Source organism: Dasypus novemcinctus, chromosome Y (genome assembly GCF_030445035.2).
Source record: "Dasypus novemcinctus isolate mDasNov1 chromosome Y, mDasNov1.1.hap2, whole genome shotgun sequence".
NCBI classification, from domain to species: domain Eukaryota; kingdom Metazoa; phylum Chordata; class Mammalia; order Cingulata; family Dasypodidae; genus Dasypus; species Dasypus novemcinctus.
The window spans coordinates 12,319,490-12,334,406 of NC_092216.1; the positions used below are offsets into that span (position 1 = coordinate 12,319,490).

Genomic DNA, 14,917 nt, shown 5'->3' on the forward strand with positions numbered 1-14,917 from the left:
TCCTCTTGCACCACTGCCTCTCACAACTAGGACTGCCTCCTTCCCCAGCTGTGACTTCCTCCCACGACCCTCACCCCTAGTCCACTCCCCTTGGAATTGCAGCAAGGATACGTTTTTTGTTGGTTTTTTTGTTTGTTTTTGTTTTTTGGTGTTTTTTGGGGGAGGGCTTCTCTGATACTTTGTATTAAAACATAATCAACATATAATAAAATGTACAGCCCTTAATATGTTCAGTTTCAGCAACTGTACAAACCCACATAATCACCACTCAAAACAGGATTTGGTACATTATCACCGCCTTGTGTGTCTTCAGTCAAATTCCCTCCCTGTACTTAAGAAACCGCTTTCTACCACCAGAAAGGAGCTTTGCCTGCGCTTGGACTTTAGCTAAACGCAGTTGCTCAAGGATACGGTTTTGACCCAGAAGCCAGGAATACCCTCGATGATGCTGCTTCTGCGCTCCAGGTGCGGCTTAAGCCTCCGCTTCAGCTTGCGCTTCAGCAGGCACAGGGCCCGGTTGGCTCGGGCTTGCAGGCTGCTCAGCTCTAACTGCAGGACCTCCAGAGCCTGCAGGGATGTCCTGGCCTCCGCGGCATCGCACCCTGGCTGGGCCCGCCCGCACTCCTCCTGCCCCTCCTCCAGGCTTTTCTGCTCCGCCTCTCGCTCCTGCTCTTGCACCTGCTCTTAGGCCACTCCCTCCACTACCGCCACTACATTCTACAGCACCACGTCCCCCCATCTCCAGATGTCCAGCTCCGCTCTCCACTCCAGCATCTCCATTTCCCCGCAGCTCCTCCACCCAGAGCACCGCGGCCTCCTCGCAGGGCGCCTCTCCCCTCTCCCTCCCTCCAGCTGGGGCCTGTGCCTCCGCCCCTGCCCTGCAGTTCTGTGGGGACTGTTCTGAGCGTGCCTGGGGAGCCGGGCCTTCGCCAGGACCCGCTTCACTCGCCATGTGGCCCGGGCCGGTGCAGGGAAAGACCCCGCACACGCTCTCCCCAGGCCACGCCCGCGGGTACAGCAGCGCCCCCTAGCTACGCGGGTGGGCCCCGGCAGCCTGTGGCGTTGGAGACGTCCTGGGCGCATGCGCAGCGTTTGGTGACGGCACGACGGCCAGTGACGGGGAAAGCCGCGCTTTCCACGCCCCACGCCGCTCCCCCCCCCCCCACCCCTCCGGCGGCGCAGAGCCCTGGCCCCTCCCGCTCCTGCCCTTCCCCGCTCCTGCCCCGCCCTCACACTGGGCTGGAGCAAAGCCTGCGCCTGCAACCCGCAGCCCAGCCTTCGAGGGAGCGAGTCTGCAGGGCGCTGCTCACCTCCAGCAGGCTGGTGGGGAACGTGCGTGGCGCTCAGTGAAGGTCAGGTCAGGGCCCGCGCGGGGACCCCGGCTGGTTCTGGGGCGGAATTTCCTAAGCCATGGAGGCAGACCCCGCCATACAGGATCTGGCTGCCCGCAGCGATTATCCCGCCCACAAAACCTAAGCGGAGCCGGGAAAACTGCGCCCTGGCAGCCGAGCACCGCTGCCCGGAAAGGCGCCCTGTTCTGCCCCTAAGTTTCATTTTGGGGGCGCTAGGCCGCCTACCTGAAACACCTTCGCTCCTACGCAGGGAGGATGGCAAGAGGGGAAAAAAAGCCTTTCCCAACCTAGAGGAAGGTGGGTCTTAATCTCGATCCCATCCGATTATGAACGTGCATGATAGAGGGTCTCCTTCATCACGGTGTGTGGACTTACAGGTCCGTGACTTCCTGGAAGTCGTTCTTCTGGAGCGTCTGTTCTGCTTTTCCATACTTACCGTCTTTCCTTATTATTTTTCCTTTTGCGGTACATATCTTGTAAGGCTTGCTAATAAAATACTTTCTTTCTCCCAAGAGAGTATTTCCCTCCTTTCCCGTGGTCGGGAAGTAAACGTGTTTCCTTCCATGTGATGAAGCAGAAGCCGTGCTAAAATTCAAATTTGATATTGCTGACATTCAAGGATTCTTAATTTTCATAGAATTAAAGGCACTAAGATCTTGTTTAGGCAAAGCAATTGAGTGTAAATGTAAGTGTGGAGAATTAGGAGCCACCCCCATCTGAGAGAAAAATTCCACAGCCCCCTAACTGCATATGTCTCGCTTCTGTAACAAACTTGCTTGACTGTAAAACCTTATCTCAAGGCCTCCTCCTGTAGAAAGTCTTGTCAGCCCCTGCCAAAAGACCAACCTGACTCAGACCCTTGTAAATAACAAAAACTTCCCAACCATTTATCTCCTGATAGGATTCCCAGCGCTTGATTAACCGCAAACATCTGCTTCTGTACATGCTTGCTTGCCGAGCTATTGCCCCCCCGCCCTGAACCTAAAAGCCTATATAAGCAAACTCCCCCCCCCCCACCCCCCACCCCGGCGACTCGGGGCTGCTCTCCCCTCTGCGTAGAACGAGGCAGTCGCTGCACAGCTAATAAAGCTCTCAACTGGAACTTTATTCAGAGTCTGAGTCTGGTTGATATTGCTGGTCTTCTGCAGGGTAGGAATATCAACATTTAAATTCTAATTTTTCTTTAGATGCAAATCGTTTATTGAATTAGTTAATAAACTTTTAAAAGTTTCATTTATAGGTAAATTAAAACTTGACTTCCGTCATATTAAAAAATGCACACTCTTGAATCTTCGGAAATCTGTAAATATTGTAGAAAAGGGCCTACATAATTAGCTTAGATAATGACAGAAAACTATCAGTGTGGAGTGAGTGACTATTTATTGAGGGATTATCTATAGTGCATTATAGCATTCTTTTTCTCTGTGTTGCGTCCATCATTGTGTGAAGAGTTTAGCACACTACCAGTTGAAGCCATTTATTTAGTGCAATAGGTTCTGGGCTACAGTAATCATTAATGAAGAAAGTGACAGTGTGGGTAACTGTTTCAGGGGGCTAGAAGACTTGGGCTTTTCTAACCAAGGCATTAGGGCCCGGTTTAGGGGGTGGTTCGCCTTTTCTGTTGTGGATAAGATCCAGGAGAAGTGTGGCCTCACAATTGTTGCTAGAGCCTTGAAACTGGTGAGGCCTATCTGTCTCCAGCTGCCACTGCCAGACACTGGTCTGCACATAACAGCACTACCTGGATTCACTGGCTCCTGTGAAATCAAAGGTAGAATTTAGATTCAATTCACCATTACCAATTTCTTAATCCTAGATTTTCTCAATGTGCAGTGAGGGAAAGTATTTGGAAGACTAGAAGATACCAAAGAACATATAAGTAGATCATCCTTATTTCAAATTGATTTGGCTCACAAACATTTCCACAAATAAAATCACTGAGGCTCAGACAATAAGAGATCATTTGTAATTGAAGAAATTTTTTTTAAAAAGGCTTTTCTTATGTTAGACTTAATAAGGACAGAATAATTGAAAGAAGATGTATTATGTAGTATGCCAAATTTTGTTTGGAGAGCACGAACTCAGCTGTTTAGTGTCAGTAGAGAATAATAATCATTGTCATATAAACCAGAGATTAGAAACATAATTTCTTTTTTTCTACCTTCATTGTCTTTTTTTTTAAAAGATAAATAGATCACACAAAATGTTACATTAAAAAACATAAGAGGTTCCCATATACCCCAGAAGTTTGTTCTGTATTAAAGAATTTTTTTTCTTCCCACTAAACCAGGATTGACCTTCTTTTATGTATCATTTAAGACTGGGGGAGATCTATATTTATATATAGATATAAAAAGAAAGATTCTATTAACCTAGATAAGAAAGCTAAGCTTTCTTAGATAAGAAAGCTTACCTGATCTGTGTCAGAGCCTGTGGCCTGTGTACGGAAGCAGATAATGGAAGTACCTGTGTCAGGGTAGAGGTGAGCACAGATTGAAGGTCCCATTATCTGCATCTGCAACATTTCTGGATTTTCATCTGTGTCTCCTATAAAGAAAAATGGAATAAAATAAGCACAACAGACATATTTTATATTGAAACACCAAGACCTGAAATGAAACAATGATCTCTATCATCATCACTTTACTTTATATCTCTAACTTTTATCTCTACCTCATTATACTAAGAGGTTTTGTTTATTTTATAATGAATCACTACCATATTAGCATCTTACCTCACATGATTTATTTATTCAAAATACTTCCCTAATTGTCAAATGTCTGTCTTCATAATCAAACTATCCCCTCTGATTTGTAAAATTCTAATTAAATTTCAAGTCCAGCTCATTTTCCCAAATAGGTAAAAACAAAATATACAAACAAACAAAACAAAAGAAGAAATGTTTCAGAGTTAGCAGAGTTGGGAAGCAAATCATCTCTACCTTGTTTAATAAAATTTAATTGCACAAAGAAAGTCCCACATTTTATCATTTTTAACTTCTATGAAGGCCTGAAAATCATCACTTTAAGAAACAAAGACAAACTTAGTGTGATTTTATTTGGATATAATCTTATAGCTCCTAATGGAAACAGTTGTGATTAGAATTAAAACTATGGACCCAAAAAGAAAAACAAAAAGAAAAGAAGGGGGAAAAAAAATGTATAGGTCTTAATCTAACATGACTGATGTCCTTATAAACAAAGTTAATTGAACCCAGAAGTGGAAGCAAAACACAAAAGGCTTAGAAAAAGATCACTGTGTGATGAAGGATTTCCATCAGCACAAAGCTCCAAAGTGTAGAGAAAATATGGCCTTCTAACACCTTGATTTTTGGGCTTCTCACCTCCATAAGGTCACACTAATAAATTACTGTTGTTTAAGCCATAAAAAAAGAGCCTTCTCCCTTACTTGTTTTAGAACAATTCTACCAAAAATGTTACCACTGACCTGGCTTAAGTATTCGAGGCCCAGAGAGCCAGCATTCTGAGCTATTCAGGTCCTTCAGATATCCCAAAGGTGCTGGAAGCTGAATGGGGGTCTGAACATCTTGAAGGAGCAGCAATGCTAGGTCGTTTCTTGCTGCTCCACTCACCAACCGGAATCTATCATGCAGTAGAATGGTAGACACTTTAACAACTCTCAGAGGAGCCCCAGGATGCCTAAGGCCCAGTATCACAGCAGTATCTTCAGGATTCCTATGTGTAGGTAGAGATAAAGTAAAATAGATTTATTTCATTCACTAAAATAGATACACTGAGCTTTTATAAGTGACCCCATTAAATGTTCCAATTAACTAGCTGTAATACACAAGACCTAGCAACTTAACCTCCAGAGAAAACAATACTGTGAATGACATCAGATTTTATGGACAATAGTATTATAGAGAGACCAATCTGCCAAATACAATGAGGGAAATTTCTTGTTTAGACTGAAAGAAAGATGTTATGAGAAAAGGGAGATGCTTTGATTGTTATTAACCAATCAATTTATCCACAGAAGGATTCAGCAAAGTAATTTGGGGATCCTGGATTTTAGGGTAATGGGAATAGGCAGAAAACAAACTTACATGTTCCTGACACAGTGAGCTGCAGTGAGAACCCAAGAGCTGCTAACAATGGAACCACTGCAAATTTGACTTCCACAGCTGATGATCATGGCCTGCCAAGGCATAGCATATCGTAGAGAAATCCAATCTGCCAAGGCTGAGAGAAACATTAAAAGTAAACTTAGCAGAATTATCCTCTGTAGTCCACATAGAAAAGTTTTTCATCTAGGTCAACGTTACTTAAATTGAATTGCAAGCACATATTCTTCTGCATAATTATAAACCCATCCTATTTCCCTTGAAAAGAATGCTTTCTTTGTCATTTTCTTACCAAATCCACAATTTCTTTTGGGCTCAGTTTAAAATCCCTTTGGTCAAAATACTGGTAACCATTTCAGCTTTTTCTCAACCCTTAACAAAATTATTAATTTGGAAAATTAGGAAGTACTAAGGTAGGCAGACAATAAAAGAATAAATAATTTATTTGAAAATGCTAGGTAAACTAAATTTTGGTGATAAAAAGGCAATTTATCTGATCTAGAGGAGACTGAGCTTCCTAAATTTAACATCTTAGGAAGGTATCAAATGGAAAAATTAACTAGGGAATTCAGGTTTCAAGCTCAGGAAAAAGCTAATATTAAAGAAACAATGGAATTCTTCAAAAAAATGTATGAGTATAGTAATGGACCCTAAGGCATATAGTATATACAAATAACTAGAGATGACCTAATTTACAAATGAGTAGGGAAGAGTACAGGATAAAATTTTTAAAAAATAATTAAGATCTTCAGTGAAATAGCATCTTTGAGTTTTACTCTGAGTGAATGAGGCTTGGGAGAATGGCCATAGGTGATATGACCTCACCAATGTTTTAAAAGGATCATTTAATGTAGATATGTGATAAACAGTTTTACTTAGGTGAAAATTAAATTTGTAGAAATATAAGTCTATCAAGAGTATGTTCCCAAGGGGTCAGTGGAATAACAGTATAGCACAACAGCCACTGATGATTTTGTTTAATAATGGTCAAGGAGGAAGATGAGAACCATAATGTAATATAAAATTTAACACCTAGAAATACAACATAAACAAAATAACTTAAAATGCTTCTTTTATATGTCTAAGGCACTATATGTAGCAAAGAAATAATTTTGTATTAGAAGAAGGCAAGAAGTTTGAGTCTTAGTATTGGCCCTCTTATTTTTTCACTCTTAAGAACCTGATAAATTCATTCTGCTTCTCTGGGTCTCAGATTAATTCAATAAAAACAAGCATGATAACCTGTCCTCTGTATCATAGAGGGATATTATGAAAGTTAAATAATTTATCAGGTTTGAAAAACTTGTAAGCCATGAGGCCTTACAGCACGGTGAATGATTTGTACTATCAGTGGGCAGACACTATTACTCAGAAAAAGAGCCTTTCCTCCCTGCCTTCTCTCTTTTCTACATCCCTTCTCCTCTTTTCTTCTTGCCTTCTCAATACCTCCCTCTCTACTATTTCTTTGGGTCTTACTCTGAGGTTGTGGCAGAGAGATGAAGTGTGGCCGGACAGAAGCAGGAGTGGATTTAAGAGCTGAGGCATTCATAGAGGTAGAGACTGAAAGGGAGATGGAAGCAGAGGTAGTCGTGGGCCCTTGCTGAGACCAGGGTGCATGGCTGGGCCTTGTAACTCCCTGGAGCCAGAAAAGGAAAGGGCTCACTTGGCTGAAGACGAAGGGCTTTGTGCAGTGCTCATCGAAGTGACTCAAGATTCCCACCTGCACCCAAGTGTCCTTTTGTTGTAGATGGCACACTAGAGGTGCCCCCAGGTCACCCTGCAAGAAACAAGAGGCCAAGATATTCAAGGATATTTTGAAGAAGCCTAGACATAAATTTTGGTGTTGAAGGATAATCCTCTCTTTCTCCCTGCCTTTCACACCCTTTCAACTTGTCACCTTACAGCCAGCCTCCCCAACATCTCTCTTGGCCTCCACGCAGAAAGTGAATTTATTCAGCTTGGGCCAAAACTGGGCACATGTGCTGACTTTCAGGATGCTTAGGTGTCTTTTCTGCAGAATTCCAGGACTTCCTGATGGGAAACAGAATGGGGAGATTTTTTTAGCTTTAATTAGAAGGGGAAATATGACTGAAGAGAAATATAATGAAAAATCCTAAACTATTACTTAGAAGAGCACTACTTTTTTCCAAATGTGTCATTTTCACACCATCCCAGTGACATGTACATTACTTACCCCGCATGAGGGACCAACTAGGTAGCCAACAATCATATAGTTGTATGTTCTTCTTTTGCTCTAGGCTCTCCTCCAGGCAGACAGGAAGTACAAGGGGTTGAAAATGCAGTGGCTGCTTCAGGAAGATTAGCCCAGGGCCCAGGGGTCCATTGGGACCTAGGTAGGGCATGGCCCGATGAACACCTACAGTCTGAGCTTGGGCAGGGTCCTGAAGATCAACAAGCCCCACCTGGACCAGGGCCAGGGCTTCTGAGTTTTTTCTGGAGGGAAAATTTATCATGAACTTTATTATTTCCACATTTCAAAGCTGAAAGAACTGTGGGGTCACAAGAATCAAGTGATTCCAGTGAATACTAAAGTACTACTCCATTCCCTTCCCTACCTTATTGTCAATGCAAAATGAAATTCCATGAATACTAAAGTACTACTCCATTCCCTTCCCTTCCTTATTGTCAAGACACCTTCAGGAATGAGAAGGTAAATATTATTATGCAAGCCACATCCTTATTGATACTTTCTCAATTATTGCACATCCTAATATTTACTCAGTTTCATGCTTAGTGGTACAGACTTTGAAAGTCAAGAATTTAAATATCACACTATAAGATGTGAGAATTTGGACAATTACTTTCTCTCCCTGAGAATTGTTCTCCCTGTTTATTAATGGCTCTATCTCATGTTGAAACAAGAAAATAAATTATGAACCCCAAATAATCTTTTGAACAGATACTATTCTCCTAGAAATAACCTGAAGTTTTAAGACACAATGTATTTGAAGTCATAGCGTACAAAACTCTAATTCTAATTTAGGTAATGATTTAAGACGACTTAGCATACTTTCCTTCATGTGATAGTTAAGATTATATACAAAGATCCTATCATTTCCTTATTTTAAAGTGAATCTGTGTTCTTTGGAAATTGAAATTATCCCTAAAAAACAGGTCAAGTATTAATTTTGATATCATGAATACATAGGAATAAAAATAGGAAATATCCTGTTCCATAAATTAAAGTCTCATGACCAAAGTATAGAAAAATCTCCTATTTGGGGTTTAGGATTTATCAGTCATAACTTCTTGTTAGCTAGTGATATATAAAAGATTTGATTACAATCAAATCAAAATGAGGTAGATTTTATTTCTGTAGTGAGGTGTCTCATCCTCTTCAAAGGAAGATATCTACTAATAACCTCTGAGTTTCCATAATTTTATAATAATACCTAAACCCTTGAGTGACTTGCTCAGACTTACATGAAATTGGCACATCTAGCTGTTGTAAGTATCCACTGTTCATTCAGTATAGAACCAGCACAGAAATGGGAGAATGACAGTTGCAAAGAAACCATCCAAGGGAATTCACCCACTTCTGCTTCCCAGCAGTTGGGACAGTGGGGAACAAGGCCAGGGCGTAATCCACACCCTGCAGAAGAAACCCAAATATTAGACAGGGTGAAGGTAATTATCCCACCCTCCTTTCCTGAATGTGTAGACTTTGTATGTTTAGCTTTTAGGAAAACATTTGGAAATTAAGTATCTTCAATTTTGGGAAAATATTTATAATTCATCTGTTATTAACCTTACAAAATTAAGTATATTAAAAGAAGATGTCTGTACACAGTTCCTGGGAGGAATAATTTAAAGGACTTTGTATTTTCCCAAGTGTAAACCATCTCTAAGCACTAAAACTGTTTTTTAAGCATTATCCTCTGAAAGGAATTGTGTTTATTTATATATTTATATTTATATATTTTGTATATTTAATTTATATAAACTGGCAAAATTAAGATAAAATCTCAATTATTTGCATACTCCTTGAAGATTATATTATTGATCCCCCTTTATCCAGACACCACTGGAATTTTGGTCTTTCCAATCTGATAATTTGATATCTGATCTTTTTTTCAACTTTTAGTTTCTAGCAAGAACTTTGGTATCAAGGATAACAACTCTAGAAGGTGACTAGCATTAGGGACTTGCCTGTGGTTTCATGAGCAATAACGGCTGTCTTGAACAGTCCAAAAGCCTGGAAACTCTCTTTCCAGACCACGCCCAAGTGACACTCAGCCAAGGAAACATTGAGTTCTGAATACTTGAGAAGTTCTTGTCCAGACTGAAATTTAGGCATCAGAGAAGGCTGTTTTGTTAAAAGTGGGGGTAGAGGAACAGGGAGGGGTGGAGAAGTTTGGGAAAGAAGACCTCCAGTTAACTTTGAAGAGGATACTTCCTGATGAGGGCTATTAGAAGAGGATAAGGGGAGGAGAACAGAATAGAAGACCACTGGAGAGAGAGTGAAGGAAGATGGGATAATACAGGATGAAGTCAATGTGCAAGAGGGAAAGATTGAACAGGAAGGGGAAAGGGATCTAAGGGAAGTGGATGGGATATCAGAGCTTTCTTTTGTCTCAATTATTAGGAATTTTCTGCCAGGATTTGCAGGAAGCCAAACTCTTGAAAGGGTAGGAAGGAGAATATTTGTGAACTGACTAGGTTGGAGAGAATTCATTCCATCTTGGTGTACCACTGGAACCATGTTGGTTGACAAAACTGTGTAAGAATGATCTGGGAAAGGGATCGTTGCTATAGGTAACAAGGGCACAAGTTTAGACCAGGAGGGAAAATGACTGAATAATAGCATTGCTCCATTTGAGTCTGCATCAGGAGGAGAAAAGGAGGCAGTTATACCAGCTTTAGCATTAGTGCCAAGTCTGACTATTTCTGTTTCAGGCTGGACCCACGTCCTAACTTTATCAGGTTTAGGAATAGAAAAAGATGTGAGAATATCAGATTCAGTTTGGGTCCAGGGTCTGTCTGCTTGGTTTACAGGCAAGATCCAGGATATGGGTATTTTATCTTTAAGATGAGTCCATGGTCTGCCTGCCTGAGATTCAACCTGGGTCCAGAATCTGATTAAAGAAGCTTTGGATTGGGTCCAGGGTTGGTTTGTAGCAGTTTCTTTCCAAGTCCAGGGGTTAATGACATCAACTTCAGTCTGAATCCAGGGATTGATTATTAGAGGTTCAGGTTGAATCCGAGGTCTAACTGTGTCACTTTGAGCCTGGACCCAAGGTCTGATTTTATTAACTTCAGGTAGAGTTGGGAATTTGGTTACTTGTTTTTTAGGCAGGCTCCAAGTTTGGGGTATTTCCACTTCAGGCTGGGTCCCGTGTCTGACTATGTGAGCTTCAGGCTGGGTCCCAGGTCTTTTTGAATCCATTTGAGTCTGGAACCAGTATCTTATTTCTGCATTGGCTTCAGGCTTGGCCCAGTGGTAGACTGCTAGAGATTCAGGTGGGGTCAGTGATATGATTGTAGCAGCTTCAGGATGGGTCCAGAATTTGACTGTGCCATTTTGAGGACTAGCCCAGGATTTTATTGAGTCATCTTCATGCTGAGTCCAAGGGTTGATTACAGCCTGGGTCCAGGAATGGCTCATTTGAGATTTGGATTGAGACCTGTGCTTCACTGTATCCTTCTGAGTTGGGAACCAATGTGGAACTGTATCAGTTTCAGTCCAGGGCATGACTGCTTTGGATTCAGGCTGGATCCATCGTTTTATTGAATCAAATTCAGATTGGGTCCAAAATATGTATGTGTTGGTTTCAGCTTGTTTCTGGGGTAGGCCTCTATTATCTCCAGGATGGGTCCAATATCTGACTTTATCAGATTTAGGCTGGGTCCAAGAGTGGACTATATACCATTCTGGATAAGTCCAGGTAGTAACTGTTGGAGATTCAGGTTGACTCCAGTGTCTTATGATATCATTTTGAGTCTGAAACCAAGGTCTGACTTGATTAACTTCAGGTAGGATCAAGGGTTTCACTGCTTGCATTTCTACTTTGGTCAGGAGTGTCACTGTATCATCTTTAGTCTGTGTCCAGGGTCTGAGCAATTGAGATTCAGCCTGGGTCCATGGTCTAATTGTATTAATTTTAGGTTGTGTCCAAGGGTGGACTGTACCAATTATAGGCTGGACCAATGATATTACTGTATCAACCTTAGACTGAAACCAAGGCCCTACTCTACCAGCTTCAGACTGAGCCAAAGTATTAGTTGTTTGAGATTCTGGTCTGATTATGTCTGTTTGAGTTTTGAACAACCAAGTTCTTTTAATATCATCTTCAAGATAGGGCCATGGTCTGTTTGCTTGGGTTGCAGGTGGTATCCAGGACCTAAATGCTCCAGCTCTAGGCACAGCCCATGAATTGACTATACCACTTTCTGGATGTGTTCTAGAAATAGGTGTCTGAGAATGAAGTTGAATCCAGGTTTGGGGGGTATCGGATTGAATCTGTAATGAAAGTTTGACTATATTAAGATCAGACAGTGTCCAGGTTTTCCTGACTTTAGTGTTAAACTTGGGCCAGGGTAGAACTGCATCACCTATAGCTTGAGTCCAAGAATATGCTAAAGGATAATCATACAGAGTCCATGGTGTGAGAGTATCAGTTATACCCTGTGGCCATCGGTAGACTGAAGGAGAATCATCTAGAGGCCATTGCGAGACTGTATAAGATGCAACCTGTGTTTGTGGATTAACTGAAGGAGAATCATCCAGGATCCGTATTGAGACTGTATTAGATACAGCTTGAGTCCAGGGATTCACTGAAAGAGTACCATCAAGGGTCCCTGGTGTGACAGTACCAGATACACTCCGTGTCCAGTGATACACTAAAGGGGAATCATCTAGGGTCCATGGTATGACTGTGTCAGCTATTGCCTGTGGCCAGGGATTGACAAAAACAGAATCATATAGGGCCCATGGTGGGACTGTATTAGCTACAGCCTGTGTCCAGGAATAGACTGAAGAAGAATAACCCAGGGTCCATGGAGTTGCTGTATCAGTTACTGTCCAAGGATTTATTACAACAGAATTATTCTGGGTCCATGGAACTGGTATAACTGAACTAGTTGCAGGAAATGTCCAAAAAAATAATGAAGGAGATTGCGATTGCATCCCTGGTGTGATTGTGTCAGCTTCAGGCTGTGTCCAGGACTTTATGGCTAGAGAAGCAGGGTAGGCCCACACTGTATCAGCTATTGCCTCTGTCCTTGGTTTTAAAACAGGAGAATCATCCTGGGTCCACGATGTTACTACATCAGTTTCAGGAAGTGTCAAAAGAAATACTGATAGATACTCAGCCTGGGTCTTTAGTATGGCTGCATTGGCTTCAGACTGAATCCAGGACTTTATAGTCAGAAAAGCAGGCTGAGCCCAAAATTTCACTGTATCAGCTACAGCCTGTCTCCAGGGATTTACCACAGGAAAATTACTGATTATGCCAGTGTTAGGCAGTGTCCAAAGAATTACTGATGAAGATTTACCCTGGGACCATAGTGTGGCTGTATCAGCTTCAGATCGTGTCCAGGACTTTATAACTGGAAAAGAAGGTTTCCAAAGTGTAGCTCTATCAGCTATAGCCTCTCTCCAGAGATTTACTGCAGGAAAATTACTGACTATGCCAGTATTAGGCAGTGTCCAAAGAATTACTGATAAAAATCTACCCGGGGACCATGGTGTGGTCCTATCAGTTTCAGACTGTGTCCAGGACTGTATTGCCAGAAAAGCAGGCTGTGTCCAAAATGTAGCTGAGTCAACTACAGCCTTTGTCCAGGAATTTACTGCAGGAAAATTGCTGATTATTCCAGTGTTAGGCAGTGTCCAAGGAATTATGGATGAAGATCCACCCTGAGTCCATGGTGTGGCTATATCAGCTTCAGACTGTGTCCAGGACTTTATGACTGGAAAAGAAGGCTGTGTCCATAATGTGGCTGTATCAGCTATAGCCTCTCTCCAGGGATTTATTGTTGGAGAGTTTTCCAGGGTCCACCATTTGACTGTACCAGTTTCAAGCTGTGTCCAATGAAATACTGATGGATATTGAGTGTCTGTCCAGGGAGTGACTGTTTCAGCTTCAGACTGTGTCCAGGACATTATGGGTGAAAAATAAGATTGGGTCCACAACGTAGTTATATCAGCTACAGCCTCTGTCCCAGCATATACTGCAGGAAAATAACCTTGGGTCCACCATGTGACTATAACAGTTTCAGACTGTGCCCAAGGCTTTACTACTGGATAGTCTTCCTGGGTCCAGAATGTGACCATGTCAACTTTAGACTGTGTCCAGGAATTTATGGTTGGAGAAGCAGACTGTGTCCATGATAGTATTTTATCAGCTACAGTCTGGACATCTGGGAATGAGAGAGGGGTTACTACTGGTGAAATAGCCTGGATCCATGGTATAACTGTATCAGTTATAGATGGTGTCTGGACACTTAGAGCTGGAGATTCACTTTGGATCCACAGTGTATGTGTATCAGGTACAGACTCTGACCAGAGATATATGGCTGGAGAATCAGCCTGGTTCAGTGGTGTGCCCGTATCAACTACAGTCTGTGTCCAAGGCTTTAATGTTCCAGACTCACCATTGATCCAGGGTGTGAAAGAATTGATTACAGCTTCTGCCCAGGGATTTATTGCTAGAGATTCAGCCTGAGTCGATAATGTGACTGTATCAGGTACAGCCTCGGTCCATGGATATGTGGTTGGAGAATCAGCCTGCAACCATGGATCAGTCTCAGATTGTGACCAGGGATTTATGGTGGGAGACTGAGGCCATGATATGACACTACTAGCTAAAGTTTGTGTCCAGAGATTAACTGTTGGAAAATTATCCTGGGTGCCCGGTGAGAATGAATCAACTACAGCTTGTGGCCAGGGAATAATTTCTGAAAATGCTGCATGGATTGGGGGTGTGTCTCTATCAATTACAGTCTGGGGCTTTATTATTGAAGATTCAGCCTGGTTCCAAGGTATGACTGTATCATCTATAGACTGTATCATGGGATTTATTGCTGATGAATCACCCTGGATCCATGGTGTGACCTTATGAGTGTTAGCTTGTATCAAAGGCCTAAATGCTGTAGATTTAGGCTTGTTCCAAAGTATAACTGTACCAGCTTCTGTCTGTATCCAGGGTTTTACTGTTGGAGACTCATTTTGAATCCATATTCTGACTCTATCAGCTATAGAATATATCCTGGAATTTACTGCTGGAGAATTTTCCTGGGTCCACAACCTGAGTGTATGAGGTATAGGCGGTGTCCTGTGCATTACTGCCAGAGATTCAGGTTGCATCCATAATGAGACTGGACCAATGACAGTCTGTGCCCATGGCTTCACAGATTGAGATTCAGGTTGGGTCCCCCCTGTGTCTGTATTTACTAAAGCTTTTGACCAGGGATTTACTTCCGGTAATTCAGCCTGTGTCCACATTGTTATTGTATTAGA

The 14,917-nt window shown here is 42.1% G+C and overlaps 2 protein-coding genes across 2 annotated transcripts in view; both read right to left on the reverse strand.

Moving 5' to 3' along the window:
- Nucleotides 1-1,034, reverse strand: part of LOC139438394 (testis-specific Y-encoded protein 3-like) — a 50,063-nt gene extending 49,029 nt beyond the window's left edge. The window contains exon 1 of the mRNA XM_071213532.1: nucleotides 412-1,034. The gene's annotated coding sequence lies outside the window, so the exon portion shown is untranslated. The remainder of the gene's footprint in view (nucleotides 1-411) is intronic.
- A 1,688-nt stretch (nucleotides 1,035-2,722) lies between these two features.
- On the reverse strand, nucleotides 2,723-9,043 carry LOC139438395 (serine protease 53-like). Its single transcript, XM_071213533.1, has 8 exons — nucleotides 8,881-9,043; nucleotides 7,631-7,890; nucleotides 7,334-7,467; nucleotides 6,913-7,213; nucleotides 5,419-5,554; nucleotides 4,800-5,047; nucleotides 3,766-3,899; nucleotides 2,723-3,109 (listed from the first exon to the last, which is right to left on the reverse strand). The coding sequence occupies exons 1-8, from the start codon at nucleotides 8,973-8,975 to the stop codon at nucleotides 2,834-2,836; spliced, it is 1,584 nt and encodes a 527-aa protein (XP_071069634.1). The 5' UTR covers nucleotides 8,976-9,043; the 3' UTR covers nucleotides 2,723-2,833.
- Between the last annotated feature and the right edge of the window lie 5,874 nt (nucleotides 9,044-14,917).